This window comes from Salmo salar, chromosome ssa28 (assembly GCF_905237065.1).
Source record: "Salmo salar chromosome ssa28, Ssal_v3.1, whole genome shotgun sequence".
In the NCBI taxonomy this organism is placed as follows: Eukaryota; Metazoa; Chordata; class Actinopteri; order Salmoniformes; family Salmonidae; genus Salmo; species Salmo salar.
Window position 1 is genome coordinate 19532971 of NC_059469.1, and position 17791 is coordinate 19550761.

The following is a 17791-nucleotide window of genomic DNA, read 5'->3' on the forward strand; positions in this document are numbered from 1 at the left end:
GGCCACCAGGTTTGCACACATCTCAGGAGGGATTTTGTCCCACTCCTTTTTGCAGATCATCTCCAAGTCATTAAGGTTTTGAGGCTGACGTTTGGCAACTCGAACCTTCAGCTCCCTCCACAGATTTTCTATGGGATTAAGGTCTGGAGACTGGCTAGGCCACTCCAGGACCTTAATGTGCTTCTTCTTGAGCCACTCCTTTGTTGCCTTGGCTGTGTGTTTTGGGTCATTGTCATGCTGGAATACCCATCCACGACCCATTTTCAATGCCCTGGCTGAGGGAAGGAGGTTCTCACCCAAGATTTGACGGTACATGGCCCCGTCCATCATCCCTTTGATGCGGTGAAGTTGTCCTGTCCCCTTAGCAGAAAAACACCCCCAAAGCATAATGTTTCCACCTCTATGTTTGACGGTGGGGATGGTGTTCTTGGGGTCATAGGCAGCATTCCTACTCCTCCAAACACGGCGAGTTGAGTTGATGCCAAAGAGCTCAATTTTTGTCTCATCTGACCACAACACTTTCACCCAGTTGTCCTCTGAATCATTCAGATGTTCATTGGCAAACTTCAGATGGGCATGTATATGTGCTTTCTTGAGCAGGGGGACCTTGCGGGCGCTGCAGGATTTCAGTCCTTCACGGCGTAGTGTGTTACCAATTGTTTTCTTGGTGACTATGGTCCCAGCTGCCTTGAGATCATTGACAAGATCCTCACATGTAGTTCTGGGCTGATTCCTCACCATTCTCATGATCATTGCAACTCCACGAGGTGAGATCTTGCATGGAGCCCCAGGCCGAGGGAGATTGACAGTTCTTTCGTGTTTCTTCCATTTGCGAATAATCGCACCAAATGTTGTCACCTTCTCACCAAGCTGCTTGGCGATGGTCTTGTAGCCCATTCCAGCCTTGTGTAGGTCTACAATCTTGTCCCTGACATCCTTGGAGAGCTCTTTGGTCTTGGCCATGGTGGAGAGTTTGGAATCTGATTGATTGATTGATTGCTTCTGTGGACAGGTGTCTTTTATACAGGTAACAAAATGAGATTAGGAGCACTCCCTTTAAGAGTGTGCTCCAAATCTCAGTTCGTTACCTGTATAAAAGACACCTGGGAGCCAGAAATCTTTCTGATTGAGAGGGGGTCAAATACTTATTTCCCTCATTAAAATGCAAATCAATTTATAACATTTTTGACATGCGTTTTTCTGGATTTTTTGTTGTTGTTATTCTGTCTCCCACTGTTCAAATAAACCTACCATTAAAATTATAGACTGATCATTTCTTTGTCAGTGGGCAAACGTACAAAATCAGCAGGGGATCAAATACTTTTTTCCCCTCACTGTAATGGATGACTATACATTCAAGTTCATGGCTTATAATTCCATCACTTGCTTCCATGTCTTTCATGTGAGCAATTATGCCCAGACTTTGGATGAGGTCAGAATTACCTTACTCTTTTCCCGTTCTCTGACACTTTAGTTTTGTTGAGAATTCCAGCTTTTTCTAAACTCTGCACCTGAAAAATGATCCAAACATAACATGCTTTTAATTATGCGAAGCCAAGTGTTCAAGTGACACATAATTATTGATGCATTGATACAGTACAATCTTGTTAACCTCTACAAACAGAAATGCACCAAAAAGCGACAGGAGGACAGTATTTGACAACTGCGGCTAAACTCTGACAACAAGCTCCTTTGTAATAGCTTGTGAACAGACACCTCTACCTCTATGTTTTATAATGAACAGGATGGTATAAAGCCACAGGCACATTTTAGACTATTGCATGCTCTCTTTCACTGTGTAGTGAGGTGTGATGAGGTGGTACGGCAGTTGGTGGCTCTGGCTGAGTGTTTCCCAAAGGTGTTGTGACGTCAGCTGCCCTCAACAGGGAAAAACTCAGGAAATATACAATTTCCCAAGTCATTTGTTTTCCACTCTCTCAGGTGTAGCTATGCAGTAACAGAATTGTCCCATGCAACTACTATTCTGCTTACAAATTCATCAATATACGGGTACAACACACCATTAGCCCTTAGATAGATAGCATCCGGATGGATACAATATTTATCAGGGTAGTGGTGAGATATAAAAAACAAACACATTGTGCCACTGAGGCTCTGATTGAAGGGGCTTCTTCTGAGTCTAAACCAATCAGCTTTCAGGAACAGAAACAAAACACCATTCAGAGGAAAGACAGGTCAGGTCAGAGTGGTCATAGCGCTCTAGCTGGGGCAACTTCACAGAAGTGTCATTTGAGTAAGAACAGAACTGTCATTTTCAGTCGACTCAGGGCTGATCTAACCTAATGAGGATCAGCAGACTGGGGAGGACAATAAAGGAGGACAGGAGGAGGGGGACTCACGTGATGCTGCCCCATCTCTGGAGAGTTGTCTGCACTGGAACCCTCGCTGCCGTAGTCCGAGGCATTTCTTCTGTGATTCGGGAAGAACTTCTGACCAATAGGGGAATAAAGGACACTTTACTTTGTCACAATGTGACCAAAACGACATTCCATCTATACAGAATTGTTATCATTATATCAATTGTTCCTAGTTCCTGACTTCCTAGTGTCTGCAATCAGTTAATCTTACCACAGAGTACACAATCTACTCTTTTATATGTGTGGTATAGACAGACCACTGTATTTACATTTACATTTTAGTCATTTAGCAGACGCTCTTATCCAGAGCGACTTACAGTAGTGAATGCATACATTTCATTTCATGCATATTTTATTTCTTTTTAAATATTTTTTTATTATTTAAAAAAAAAGTATTTGTTTTTTTTGTTCTGGCCCCCCGTGGGAATCGAACCCACAACCCTGGCGTTGCACACACCATGCTTGCGTTGCAAACACCATGCTCTACCAACTGAGCCACAGGGAAGACTATTATTATTATTGTTATGACAGCAAATGTCTCTGGCTGAACACAGTGATCCTAAGAATAGAAGTGAAACGTAATAGGTGTTCCAGGTGCTTGGCTCTCTCTCGTTTAGGAAACGGTGTCAAAAGGGGCGCTGTATGAGAGCTGAGAGGGTCAGGTGTTTCATATGGTGTTCCCAGTCACTTCACTCTGCCTCACTAAACACCGCTGTCAGAGCCAGCTGACACTCCTACTGTAGCTCTTATAGCTCTATTGTGGTGAACTCTGGCTAGGGGGATGTGGGGTGTGTGTGTGTGTGTGTGTGTGTGTGTGTGTGTGTGTGTGTGTGTGTGTGTGTGTGTGTGTGTGTGTGTGTGTGTGTGTGTGCGCGCACTAGCAACACTAACCCTTTCCTCCATGGTTGAGCTGAAGTGAGCTGGACCCATGGTGTGTCTCCAGTTCTTCATAGATAGAGACCCCCCGTCCAGCGCAACACCGTTTCCCACCTTAGACTGGCCTGATGCTACAGGGGCCTGGAGGGGTCAAATGATAGAGGAGAAACTCTATATAAGAAACTCCCAAATAAGTAATTCATAAGTTAGGTAATCAATGCCTCATTTCTATCTAAATCTGTATGGTAGAATTAATTGCCATGGGTGATTAATCTTCATCTCTACCTCAGGCAGGTTCCACTGGGATCTGGAGCCGTCTCTCAGGTAGTAGTACGTCTGTCCTCTGTCGTCCAATGATTTGATCCACTGTTACCACACACACACACACACACACACACACACACACACACACACGTCCAGTTAAATATCCACATTGCACTGTATCATCATGGAGAAAATGTACTACTTATACTGGAGCGGTATCTGACTGAACGCCACCCGAATCAGGTGGCCTGGTAATATTCCTTCAAGCTGAGTGGCATGGTTTCCCCCTAGATTTCATTCCTGGACAGGTCTCTCTTGAAAAGTATATTTTTAACTCAATGAGACTAACCTGAATAAATAATGGATAAATAAAGGGTCTGTGTACCTGCTCAGGTGAGTGTTTGCTGGAGAACACCCATGTTCCATCAGGGTCTACGTTCAGGTTCCAGCCAGTTGGGGCGCTCCTGTCCAGGCTGGCCCTGGGGATGACCGCCTGGATCACATGGCTGCGGGTGTAGTCCTTATGGAAGGAGTGAGGGTCCACTGGGGACAAAGCCAACGGCTCCTCTTCCAGGGATTCAGGTAGGTCAGCCTCGGCTGGGTAGTCCTCCTCAGGCAGGGGAGGCTGGACACACACACAGACGCACACACACATATGCGTGTGAACACAGACACACACAGACAGGACAGACAACACAGAGATACATACACACACGTTGTGAGAATGTAACATTCAGTGTTCTCATTGTGCTGCTTCAAAACAGATCGAGACCAGGACAATGGATAACCTTCCTCCCGGGTTCCTTTCAGCTTTTCAAAGTTCCTCATTTCAACTAAGCAGTTTAAACAGCTTTTAGCTTATTCTTTCACATCTCTTTAGAACTGTGAAAACACAAGAATGCCGTTTGCAAAAAGTTCACAATGAGGTCAACGTGAGAATGTACAGAATGCATTGCTATAATAGTTTGAGGAAAACTACATCTATGAAAAATAACTGTCTGCTATGTACTGTAGGTGTAGGACTTAGCAGGAGCTTAACTTCTTAGAAAGATGAGTGTTGTATTATTTGTAGACTTCCCATGGGTGAAACTATAATAGACTAAGTAAGTGAGTGTCTAAGTGGAGCAGGCCTTACCGGCCCTTCCTCCAGAGAGCTGTGCCCACTCAGCGGCTCCATCAGAGGGGGGTAGGGGCACTGTGGCTCTGGGGGCTCCCAAGACGTCTCCCCCGATACTGGGTTGTAGAAGTACTGGCGGCCGCTAGTCACATCCAAACACTGCTCCCAGTCAGCGGTCCATGCAGGGGGGGAGACAGAGGTGGAGGTGGGGGACTGAGAGGAGGGCGAGGGAGACGAACACACAGGCTCCTCAGTGGGAGCCTCAGGGTCTATGTGGGGGTTGTCCCAGGTGGTCTGTCCCGATTCAGGGTGGTAGTAGTACTCCTGTCCACTCTCCTGGTCAGTGTGCACCTCCCATCCCTCAGAGTCCAGGTAAGGAGGAGAGCAGGGAGGGGAGGAGGCCGAGGGAGGGGACTCAGAGACGTTTCTGTGGAGCTCCGCTACATTGACGTACACAGCGTTCTGGGCACTCTCATTGTCAACCTATGGGAAGAGCAGGAAATATGGGTCAGGGGTCATCTGGAAGAGTTTAGAACTACAGAGTGACGCCAAGCCTTGTCCCAGATCTGTTTATGTGTTGAACGGTGAGGAATCAGCCCAGGAGTTGGAAAAAACAGCACAACCAGATCTGTTTATGTGTTGAACGGTGAGGAATCAGCCCAGGAGTTGGAAAAAACAGCACAACCAGATCTGTTTATGTGTTGAACGGTGAGGAATCAGCCCAGGAGTTGGAAAAAACAGCACAACCAGATCTGGGACGAGGCTGAGGTCAAGTGACACTGATTCTAGGCCGTCCGAATACTTAATGCAGCAGAGAGACAAACCTGTGAATAAAAAACGAACATCAACTTTAGTCTCACAGCTCTATAGACAGTCAGTTGGTTCTGAGTAGATAAAAGAAGCTGTGATATTTCTGGAGAGAAAAAAAGCCACTTTCACCTTTAGCACTCAGAAAGAGGGTGATAGAACAGTCTTCCTTCCGGTGCAGTCAGCTTAGAAAGTTAAATCTAAAGCTAAACAGAAAGCATTGAGCTCCAGACCATAAACCACCGCCTCATTTTTGTCTAAATTTACAGACACCCACTATTACCCAGTTACCCACAGACACAGACTCTGCACTGCCAAAAGTGGAGATGCAACACTCTATGCCTACTTCAAAGTCCACCCAGGCATTCATGTGTGACATTGTCTTTCGTCTAAGGGTGGTGGTAATGTTCCAGAACAATAACAACTGTCCACAAACAAATATAGAAGGCCAATAGTCAGGTTTCATTCGAAAGTTCGACAATGGTTACTAATCAACTACAGCAGGTGCACTTTAAATTCTCCACAATACAGAACTGTAAAACAAATTATTATGACTCACACGTTCACTGAATATAAGCCAATTCAACTGTTGACTGAATATAAGTTAATATTACATTTTATTCTTCCTCTTATCTGCGACCCACAGTTATAGACACCATTTTACAGTAGGAGGCAAATTACATCACCAGTATGTAAATATAGCCCTAGTCAAGACCAATACACATGGTTAGGTTAGTTGAGTTAGCCTAAATGTTAGTCTTGTTGTCATTGTTGTTGCAGACTGCCCCAAGTAATTGTCCCTCAGATAAATAAAGTTGTTTTAATTGTATTGAATAAATGAGAGATGTAAATGCCTAATGTACTTCTGTGTCCATCATTCCAGAAAACATTGGCACAATCACTTACTCCTGCTAAAATCAATGTTTTTCATTTATATTTGTCACTTATCCAGAGCGACTTACAGGAGCAATTAGGGATAAGTGCCTTGCTCAAGGGCACAGGCAGATTTTTCACCTAGTTGGCTTGGATATTCGAACCAGCAACTTTTCAGTTACTGGCCCAAAACTCTTAACCACTAGGCTACCTACTTCCATTGAAATGACCCCCATCTAAAATAGACGATCTGATCCTACAATTTCAGGGGCCCCGAGTCTAACCTGGAGTCTTTTCTTATCTGTTCCAGTGGCCTAAGTTTCACCTGCTGTATTCCAATGAGGAGGTGTCTGAATGACTAGGATTCCTGGGACGTCCCTCTGGGAACCCTGATGGATATGTTGTTGTCATCATCACGGCACTGTGAGAGGGACTGTTGATCTCTCCCTCCCTCTCCCATAGTCTATATTTACCAGGGACCTTGATCAGCTGTGCCTTCTGGTTGGGACTATCACAACAGGATCCATTAGACTGAAAACCTACCACTAGTTTGATGAACGGTGACAGGTCGGAAGCCTATTTATATCGGTCAAAGGTCGGAAGGCACATATGGATAGAAATGAGTAAATTTGACTATTTTCCTCTGGTTAATAATAATACATTTTGTATCAGATATGGACTCGGTGTCCCATCTAGAGGTTTTTGGCCTGTCATTAGCATCATTATTGATCTCATTATCACCACAAGGTAATCAATACACATGACCAGGCAATTGAACCGAAAATAGATCAACAAAATACAGACAAGCAAGAGGAAATTAGAGAGTTGCATCATTGATCTCTCGCTGTGTTGATTCTGAAATGCCCCCTCCCCTGCACACTGGAAAATATATCTACCCAGAGCAAACACCACACAGTAAACACACACTAACCCGAAGTGAGAAAGTCGGTCTTTGTGTGGGCAAAATGTCAGTGTCACCAATAAACATAAACAACAGGCAAAACCCTCAATCTACCCATTTCATCAACAGACTCAGCAAGCACCTCACAGTAAATGTAATACCCATGTGTGAGAAACTATGGTTTTGTGTTGGCAAATTTGGCAACTTACACCTGGCAAAACTCTAACGTCAAGAGTGCTTAATGGATCTATGCATTAACCATGCAGAAGGCGGCGTTACTTGTGTTACTGAGCATGCTCTCTGAGGCTGACGTACACGGCAACAGAGGAAAACAAAGTTGAGCTGAAGCAATATATCCGCAGAAGGGTGAGACCAAGTAGACTAAACAGGAAGCAAGAAAGTGATAATAAGGTAGATGTAAACACTGTCAATGTTGTATATACACTGTACAACAAACCCAACACACTCTGATCTACATTCAGAACCATCCAATTTAGCCATAGATCCATCAAAACCAGTGCAATGACAGTTTTGGTGAGGCTGCATTGTTGCATTTAGAGACATACGCTATACAGTTTGTTCTGGACCTACCTGGTTTGCAATTGGTAGAGCCAAGCCCCCCCGGGTCTGATACCCATGCCGGGGCTTTGCATAAAGATCCACCATGTTTATGTAATCCTAATTAGTAGAGCCATATAATACAGCTCACCAGAGCACAGCTACACTAGCTACCACAGGACTGAACTGACAGGAGCAGAGGCAGGCAGGCACACACACCGTGCAGTGTGCGCTCACACACCAATGACAGAGATGCCTCGGAAAGGAGAACTGCCTACTCTGTTACAATGACAGGGGGAGGGGGGATGTTTCAGATGGAGGGAGGCAGAGAGAGAGAGATAGAGAGACAGAGAGCGAACGAGAGAGAGAGAGAGAGAGAGAGAGAGGAGGCAGATAGAGAGGACAGGTCATTTGAACCCATTTCCTTTCTGTCTTACCAATGATGAAAAAGGAAATGTCGGCATGGAAACAAAGCTTTAGGAGAGTGCATTCCTTTACTCAAGTGGTGAATTAGATTAATTAGTGAGGAAGCCAGGGCAGAACTAAGAGGATACTGAAAAAAAAAAACTCTGTGTTTAGCTAGTCCACTGTACTCACAAAGGTCATGGTTTGACTGTTATATCTCCTTCTCTTTGTGAAGTAGTCTTTACATTAACATTAGAAACCTCATAATCAGCCTGAAAGTAGCACTAACAGTAAGAATCTGACTAGTACTATTGGTTTCCAAATCAAATGACAACAAATGTTTAAGAATTGCTTGACAAATTTACATAGAAAAGTATAATTGTGCACTGTGTAGAGGAGAAATGTACACATTTCAATGGACAATGTTGCTGTAAAACTAGGAGGAACCCAGAGTAGCTGAAGCTCAGACTGCGGAGTTGGTGGGTGTTTTACTTGAGACAGGAAACTTGAGTGAAGGGACAGTTGCTCAACCATCACTTCCTTCCAGGGAGGATCAGACTGTTCACAGATCAGACTGCTGACTGTCTGCAGCCTTTGGCCGAAATGTAGTACCATAACATCCACACTGACACAACTAATAGTATCATAAAATGTATCATACCACTGCAACCAATAGCATCATCATAATTCATCAACTAATAGTATCATAACACACAAAACCAACAGTACAGTGCCTTCAGAAAGTATTCAGACACCTTGACTTTTTCCACATTTTGATACTTTACAGCCTTATTCGGAAATTGATTAAATAAAAACAATCTACACACAATACCCCATAATGACATTTTTGCAAATGTATTAAAAATATAAAACCTTATTTACATAAGTATTCAGACCCTTTGCTATGAGACTCGAAATTGAGCTCAGGTACATCCTGTTTCCATTGATCATCCTTGAGATGTTTCTACAACTTGATTGGAGTCCAACTGTGGTAAATTCAATGGACATGATTTGGAAAGGCACACACCTGTCTATATAAGGTCCCACAGTTGACAGTGCATGTCAGAGCAAAAACCAAGCCATGAGGTCAAAGGAATTGTCCGTAGAGCTCTGAGACAGGATTGTGTCGAGGCACAGATCTGGGGAAGGGTACCAAAACATGTCTGCAGCACTGAAGATCCAAGAACACAGTGGCCGCCATCATTCTTAAATGGAAGAAGTTGGGAACCACCAAGACTCTTCCTAGAGCTGGCCGCCCGGCCACACTGAGCAATCGGGGGAGAAGGGCCTTGGTCAGGGAGGTGACCAAGAACACAATGGTCACTCTGAAAGAGCTCTAGAGTTCCTCTGTGGAGATGTAGAACCTTCCAGAAGGACAACCATCTCTGCAGCACTCCACAAATCAGGCCTTTATGGTAGAGTGGCCAGACGGAACACACTCCTCAGTAAAAGGCACATGACAGGCTGCTTGGAGTTTGCCAAGAGGCACTTAAAGACTCTCACACCATGAGAAACAAGATTCTCCGGTCTGATGAAACCAAGATTGAACTCTTTCGCCTGAATGCCAAGCGTCACGTCTGGAAGAAACCTGGCACCATCCTTATGGTGAAGCATAGTGGTGGTAGCATCACGCTGTGGGGATGTTTTTCAGCGGCAGGGACTGGGAGACTAGTCAGGATCGAGGCAAAGATGAATGGTGCAAAGTACAGAGAGATCCTTTATGAAAACCTGCTCCAGAGCACTCAGGACCTCAGACGGTGGCAAAGGTTCACCTTCCAACAGGACAATGACCCTAAGCACACAGCCAAGACAACGCAGGAGTGGTTTCTGAATGTCCTTGAGTGGCCCAGCCAGAGTCCGGACTTGAACCCGATCGAACATCTCTGTTGAAACCTGAAAATAGGTGTGCTGCGGCGCTCCCCATCCAACCTGACAGAGCTTGAGAGGATCTGCAGAGAAGAATGGGAGAAACTCCCCAAATACAGGTGTGCCAAGCTTGCAGCATCATACCCAAGAAGACTCAAGGCTGTAATCGCTGCCAAAGGTGGGTGCTTCAACAAAGTATCGAGTAAAGGCTATGAATACTTACGGTTGAAGTGAGAAGTTTACATACACTTAGGTTGGAGTCATTAAAACTAATTTTTCAACAACTCCACAAATTTCTTGTGGAGTGGTTAGGACATCTATTTTGTGCATAACACAAGTAATTTTTCCAACAATTGTTTACAGGCAGATTATTTCACTTATAATTCACAATTCCAGTGGGTCAGAAGTTTACATACACTAAGTTGATTGTGCCTTTAAACAGCTTGGAAAATTCCAGAAAATGATGTCATGGATTTAGAAGCTTGTGATACGCTAATTGACAACATTTGAGTCAATTGGAGGTGTACCTGTGGATGTATTTCAAGGCCTATCTTCAAACTCAGTGCCTCTTTGCTTGACATCATGGGAAAATCAAAATAAATCAGCCAAGACCTCAGAAAAAAAAGTATAAACACCATAGGACCACGCAGCCGTCACACCGCTCAGGAAGGAGACGCGTTCGGTCTCCTAGAGATGAACGTATTTTGGTGTGAAAAGTGCAAATCAATCCCAGAACAACAGCAAAGGACCTTGTGAAGATGCTGGAGGAAACAGGTACAAAAGTATCTATATCCACAGTAAAACAAGTCCTATATCGACATAACCTGAAAGGCCGCTCAGCAAGGAAGAAGCCACTGCACCAAATCCACCATAAAAAAGCCAGACTACGGTCTGCAACTGCACATGGGGACAAAGCTCATACTTTTTGGAGAAATGTCCTCTGGTCTGATTTAGCAAAAATAGAACTTTTTGGCCATAATGACCATCGTTATGTTTGGAGAAAAAAGGGGGAGGCTTGCAAGCCGAAGAACACCATCCCAATCGTGACGCATGGGGGTGGCAGCATCATGTTGTGGGGGTGCTTTGCTGCAGGAGGGACTGGTGCACTTCACAAAATAGATGGCTTCATAAGGAAGGAAAATTATGTGGATATATTGAAGCAACATCTCAAGACATCAGTCAGGAAGTTAAAGCTTTATTGTGGGAAGCTTGTGGAAGGCTACCCAAAATGTTTGACCCAAGTTAAATAATTTAAAAGGCAATGCTACCAAATACTAATTGAGTGTATGTAAACTTCTGACCCACTGGGAATGTGATGAAAGAAATAAAAGCTGAAATAAATCCTTCTCTCTACTATTATTCTGGCATTTCACATTCTTAAAATAAAGTGGTGATCCTAACTGACCTAAAACAGGGAATTTTTACTAGGATTAAATGTCAGGAATTGTGAAAAACTGAGTTTAAATGTATTTGGCTAAGGTGTATGTAAACTTCAACTGTATGTAAATGTAATATTTCAGTTTTTATTTTTAATAAATTATCAAACATTTCTAAAAACCTGTTTTTGCTTTGTCACTATGGGGTATTGTGTGTAGATTGATGAGGGGAAAAAAAAATGTAATCAATTTCAGAATAAGGCTGTAACCTAACAAAATGTGAAAAAGTCAAGGGGTCTGAATACTTTCCGAAGGCACTGTATCATAACACCCCAACCAATAGTGTAATGATAATACCCCAACCAATAGTGTAATGATAATACCCCAACCAATAGTATAATGATAATACCCCAACTAATAGTACCACAACACACCAACCAATATTGTGGTTGGTGTACAATAGAAGCACTACATCTCCATCAATGACTGTAGTGTTTTTCAGATTCAGGCTGGCGGTTGCAGTTGATGTTTGAATAGTTATTTTTTTACATCCATTGGCTTGGATTCACCAAGCAGGAATATTATCTGCAGTAAACATCAGAGATGCCCCGTGTCAACCAGTTGGCAAGACAGCAGAAACCGATTGGCACCCTGGCAAATACAGTTCCTGGAACATCCCAAATATTTCACCTCTATATTTGGTACCTGGGCACAAGGTGTTTTGCTATTCAAATGTGCCCGGGCCAGCAGCCTCACACTATGCTTATGCTACTACTAAGCACAGAGGAGGCCTGTATTTCAGACTCACAAACAAGGACCTGAGTGGACGACACACTTCATTGATGCAGACAGATAACTTAACAGGGGATATGGCCCATTCAAATTCAAGTAATTTAATTCAGGATTTTTTACAAGTTTGTCAAAGATCATACATCCTCTGTTTTGTGAGTGTTTCAAATTGAAATTCCAACCAAAAGAGTGAAAGTGAAGCCCTGCGGAAGAGGAAACATTGTTATGTTGTTGAACTAGGAGACGATTGCAATATTTTGCATAGTCTGTAATTGCCCTAAAGGAGAAAAAGCTGTAATTTCTCTCATACGGTAGTCTTGAGCAATGCTATGAATCAGCAATCTGCCTGATTACTTAACCACTTTAGCAATCATCCAATCAAACAATAGGGAAGCAAATTGGGGCCCTAATCACACCACAAAAACAGTCAGCCGATTGAATGAGTCTGACTCCTCCCCCGTTACATCACTCCTCATGGCCCAGAATCCTGGATTACCCCAGAGAATGATGTGTGGAATTCTAGTTCTACCTCCTCCTACAATCTACATACAGCACACCAACCATATCACTTCCCTACCCATCTCCTCAGGCCAGGCTGACTGGCGTTCTTCTGACTGCCCCGAGGCAGAAAACCAGCTCCAGTAGGATCTGCAGGGAAACAGATCTCTAGAACATAGATGGTACATAGAGATCTATACAAAAGAGAGATGATATGGTAATGTCTGAATATACTGTGGTAACATTATAAGAGCCCAATAGTCAAAGATACGTGGTAACAACTGCTGCCCAAGAATGCCTGCAGTACTGTACACAGTAAAGCTACTTAGCTAAAATACATATTTACTTAAGGTAAGCAGATCTCAGGTGCTTTGATAGCCAAGTCCCAAACAGTTAACCCTATCATTACGTATATAGAATATGTAAAAATGTAAAAAAATTAAAACATGCATCAAGACGACATGAAAGACATTCCTGATCTAATATGATTACTTGACCAAGGAGACAAGATACTTGAGACATTGGCTGCGTTTAGACGGGCAGCCCCGTTCTGATATTTTATTCCACTAATTGTTCTTTTGACGAGTCGCATCAGGTCTTTTCACATCAGATCTTTTTCAGCACTGATCTGATTGGTCAAAAGACCAATTAGTGAGAAGAAAAAAAACATCAGAATTGGGTTGCCTGTGTAAATGCAGTCATTGAATAGTCTCATTACAGCTGAGGAGCAGTCAATGGGAGCCGCTAGAGGAGATACTACACAAGTACAGAGAAAAATGATGACTTTCCACCTCCCACTCAAGTGGTGTGTATGTGTGTTTACCAAAGCAATACATCTGGTGATGCATGAACATGAAGATAACACTATTACTATTCTTTCACATGAATAGTTTGTTCACAACAATAGTTAAGGAATTGCTGATTAATTGGATCATATAAGCAATGCATTCCTACATTCACTTTCAGGTCAATTGAGTTCATTTTTATTTAACTAGGATAGTCCGCTCCAGTCGATAGTCCAACCATCATGACAGTCTCTGGATCATGACATTGCATGTTAGCCTAAATGTTGGATTCATCTAAATGTATTCACCCATCCTTACTCTCAAATAACCTCCCCATGATTTCAGTTAAGAAGCCATGCCTAGGATATGTCCCAGATGACCCCCTATTCGCTTTGTAGTGCACTGTTTTTGACCCTATGGGCTCTGGTAGTGATAGAGCTGTTGCTCTGGTTCACACACTAGTACCAATAAACCAAGACTAACCACTCACCACTACCAAGGTTAAATTACCACAATAAAACATAATATCCCTGAGCAGCACAGCTATAATTCAAGGACAACCACTTCAATTGAATCAGAAAACATCTCACTCAGACAGTCCCAAATGGCACCCTATTTCCTTTAAAGTGCACTACTATGGGCCCTGGTCAAAAGTAGTAAGCAAAGTAAAGTGCACCATATTGGGAATGGGATGCCATTTGGCCAGTGTTGCTGCTGAGGAGGGGAACAATCAGACAATGGACTCACCTGTATGTCCTTCCCCTGAACAACACGCTACCCAGTGTTCTATTCTGTCAGAGAGCAGGAACAGAGTGTTTCCTGGCATGTGACTTTGGTCTGCAGAACAAAGCAACTTACAACAGCTGCTGTACTGTCTGTCTCTAGGTTATGTTGTGATCTGTTCAGACTCAGAGGCTGTCTGTTCAGGGTCCCCCAGTGCCTCTCGAAGTCCCAGTCCTAGTCCCAATCACAGCACGGGAGAATGGACACGCACACACAAAGGTGCACACACACAGCCAGCTGAATGGACAAACCTACAGGACTGCTATCCAGTTGCACCTAAAATGCGGCTTATTTCAGAAATCTGTTGCACATGGCACATTTTATTTCCTTTTTTTTTTACTTAACTAAGCAAGTCAGTTAAGAACAAATTCTTATTTTACAATGATAGCCCTAGGTTCTGTCCCAAATGGAACCTTATATTCCCTATATAGTGCACACATTTTGACCATAGCCCTATGGGCCCTGGTCAAAAGTAATGCACCAAATAGGGAATAGGGTGCAATTTGGAACACTACCCTTGTTGCTGCATAGCAGGGGTGCCACAAGACCATTCATTGCCACTCATCCAGAACAGCTTAGCCAACTAACCATATCAGATGAACCAAGGGTATGTACACTGAAAACAAATATGTGCAACATGTAGTGTTGTTTTCATGAGCTTCAAATAAAAGACCCCCGAAATGTTCCAGACGCACAAAAAGACAATTTCTCTCAAATGTTTTGCACAAATTTGTTTACATTCCTGTTAGTGAGCATTTCTTATTTGCCAAGATAATCCATCCAACTAACAGGTGTGGCATATCAAGAAGCTGATTAAACAGCATGATCATTGTACCAGGTGCTGGGGACAATAAAAGCCCACTAAAATGTGGAGTTTTGTCACACAACGCCACAGATTTCTCAAGTTGAGGGAGCGTGCAATTGGCACACTGACAGCAGGAATGTCCATCAGAGCTTTTGCCAGATAATTGAATGTTAATTTCTCTACCATAAGCCGCTTCCAACGTCGTTTTAGAGAACTTGGCAGTACGTCCAACCAGCCTCAAAACCACATACCAAGTGTATGGCGTCATGTGGGTGAGCAGTTTGCTGATGTCAACGTTGTGAACAGAGTGTTCCATAGTGGCGTTGGGGTTATGGTATGGGCAGGCATGAGCTATGGACAATGAACACAATTGCATTTTATCGATGGCAATTTGAATGCACAGAGATACCGTGACGAGATCCATTGTCGTGCCTCATGTTTCAGCATGATAATGCACAGCCTCATGTTGCAAGGATCTGTACACAATTCCTGGAAGCTGAAAATGTCCCAGTTCTTCGATGGCCTGCATACTCACCAAACATGTCACCCATTGAGCATGTTTGGAATGCTCTGGATCAACATGTATGACAGGGTGTTCCAGTTCCTGCCAATATCAAGCAACTTCGCACAGCCATTTAAGAAGAGTGGGACAACACTTCACAATCAACAGCCTGATCAACTCTATGCCAAGGAGAAGTTTCACACTGCATGAGGCAAATGGTGATCACAACAGATACAGATTGGTTTAATGATCCACACCCCTACCTTTTATTTATTTCTCAAAGGTGTCTGACACTGCTGGTCATTTATGAACATTTGAACACCTTGAAGAACAATCTGGCCTTAATGGCCATGTACTCTTATAATCTCCATCGGGCACAGCCAGAAAAGGACTGACAACCCTTCATAGCCTGGTTCCTCTCTAGGTTTTTTCCTAGGTCCCTGCCTTTCTAGGGAGTTTTTCTTAGCCACCGTGCTTCTACATTTGCATTGCTTGCTGTTTGGGGTTTTAGGCTGGGTTTCTGTATAAGCACTTTGTGACACCTGCTTATGTAAAAAGGGCTTTATAAATACATGTGATTTGATTTGACCAACAGATGCATATCTGTATTCGCAGTCATGTGAAATCCATTTATTAGGGTCTAATGAATTTATTTAAATTCACTGATTTCCTCATATGAACTGTAACTCAGTAAAATTTGAAATTGTTGCGTTTATATTTTGGTTCATTATATTTACCTAGAGCGCTTCAATTCAGGAAGCAATGGAACTAGCCTACAGTACATGTCATGTACTGATAGAATGAGTTAAAGACTTGACAATTACCTAAATGTGAGTTTGATTGCCAGTGTGCACATTGTGCATAGCCTATACACACACTGCATGGCATGGTTGTCAATGCCACCTAACCTAAGCCCTAGCTAGCTGCTTCTTCTGAGTTAAACTCTAAACCCCCACACATTACCATGGAGACGGACCTCCATTGTGGGGAAGTGGGGCTCCACTTGAGAGGTCCTGGCACGTCCACATGAGTTGCAACCCTCTGCGTCCTAAATGGCAGCATATTCCCTATACATGTCATTGCTGTTGACCAGAGCACTATGGGTCCTGGTCAAAAGTAGTGCACTACACAGGGTGTAGAGTGCCATTTGAGATGCTGCCCTCATTGTCCCAACAGACAGGGGAAGTGAGGGTGTCATTCATTCCACTGAGGATTATTGTTGAGCCACAAACCAGCTCTCTGCCTTTCTGTAATTTAGGGATAGATATAGATGGATACTATGGTAAAACCGATTTTAGAAAATAAACCAGTATCTGCGGTGGCTTTATCTAAGCTTTTTAAATAGTCTTTCTACATTTACACGTTTCAGTTTCAAAACTAGATCCAGTTCTATTATAGCAATTTAGGCCTACTATACTAGTTTAGTCAACAATCATAATGTTTTCACATTGCCACGTGCAACAATGTAATAACTTAAAAATCGTGAGTGGAGCAGATAAAATGTAGCTAATTTATAGGCTACACCGAGATGGATACAAATTGTTCCATGCTTGACTATACATCCTGATACTTGAAGCGCCCTACGTCACTTTACCTCGGAACAGGTGAACCAACGATGACATCGGACTCGTGGAAAGTTAAAGGTTTCTCCGAAAAACGATGTTGCGCCTGTCAAACCAACCAACTTTATTCAATGTCATTTGCATTCGCTAAATGTCCATATTTTTTTAGGTTGGATAATTCTCGTCAACGACACCGGTGCTCTGGCAACATGCAGCAACTGGAAGCAACTACAACCAGCGGTTTGGAAATGGTTGGTTTGTTGATAGCCTACATTTCGGATTAACTCTTTCCTTTCTTGTTACAGTACGTAGGTAGCCTACCGATTCGAACCAGCAGAATTAACCAGTTTCTAACCTGTTCTGTGGTTGCCCCAAAAACTCTCCCCTAAACCCGACCCACATTCACGGTAATACAAATAAAAGGTAATAAGAGATAGAAAGACGATTCCACTTTTGGGAAATCTGACAGATACTTATAATTGTTCCAATCAAATTGCATAGGTCCATACGCACCTAACAGTGATTTGGTCCCGCTTAACGTATTCCAGACAGTTGCACCAACCTGACCAGATAGAACACTTGAATCAGCTGGTCTGGACACTACAGTTGCATTCTAGGGGCACCCCCTTACCCGTTGGACTGGCAC

The 17791-nt window shown here is 43.2% G+C and overlaps 1 protein-coding gene across 5 annotated transcripts in view; it reads right to left on the minus strand.

Annotated features, from left to right (window-relative positions):
• The window catches only part of LOC106589645 (rho GTPase-activating protein 15), a 28247-nt gene that overhangs the window by 6123 nt on the left and 4333 nt on the right, over positions 1-17791 (minus strand). For 3 of the 5 annotated variants that reach the window (XM_014179874.2, XM_045710013.1, XM_014179875.2), the window contains 6 exons: positions 4654-5118; positions 3904-4143; positions 3540-3620; positions 3270-3395; positions 2361-2450; positions 1444-1511 (listed from right to left, as the gene is read on the minus strand). In XM_014179874.2, the coding sequence (XP_014035349.2) occupies positions 1444-1511; positions 2361-2450; positions 3270-3395; positions 3540-3620; positions 3904-4143; positions 4654-5118 (1070 nt within the window). Of the gene's footprint in view, positions 1-1443; positions 1512-2360; positions 2451-3269; positions 3396-3539; positions 3621-3903; positions 4144-4653; positions 5119-7807; positions 8043-17791 lie in introns of those variants that run through there. The other 2 variants (XM_014179877.2, XM_014179876.2) reach the window with 2 other exon arrangements.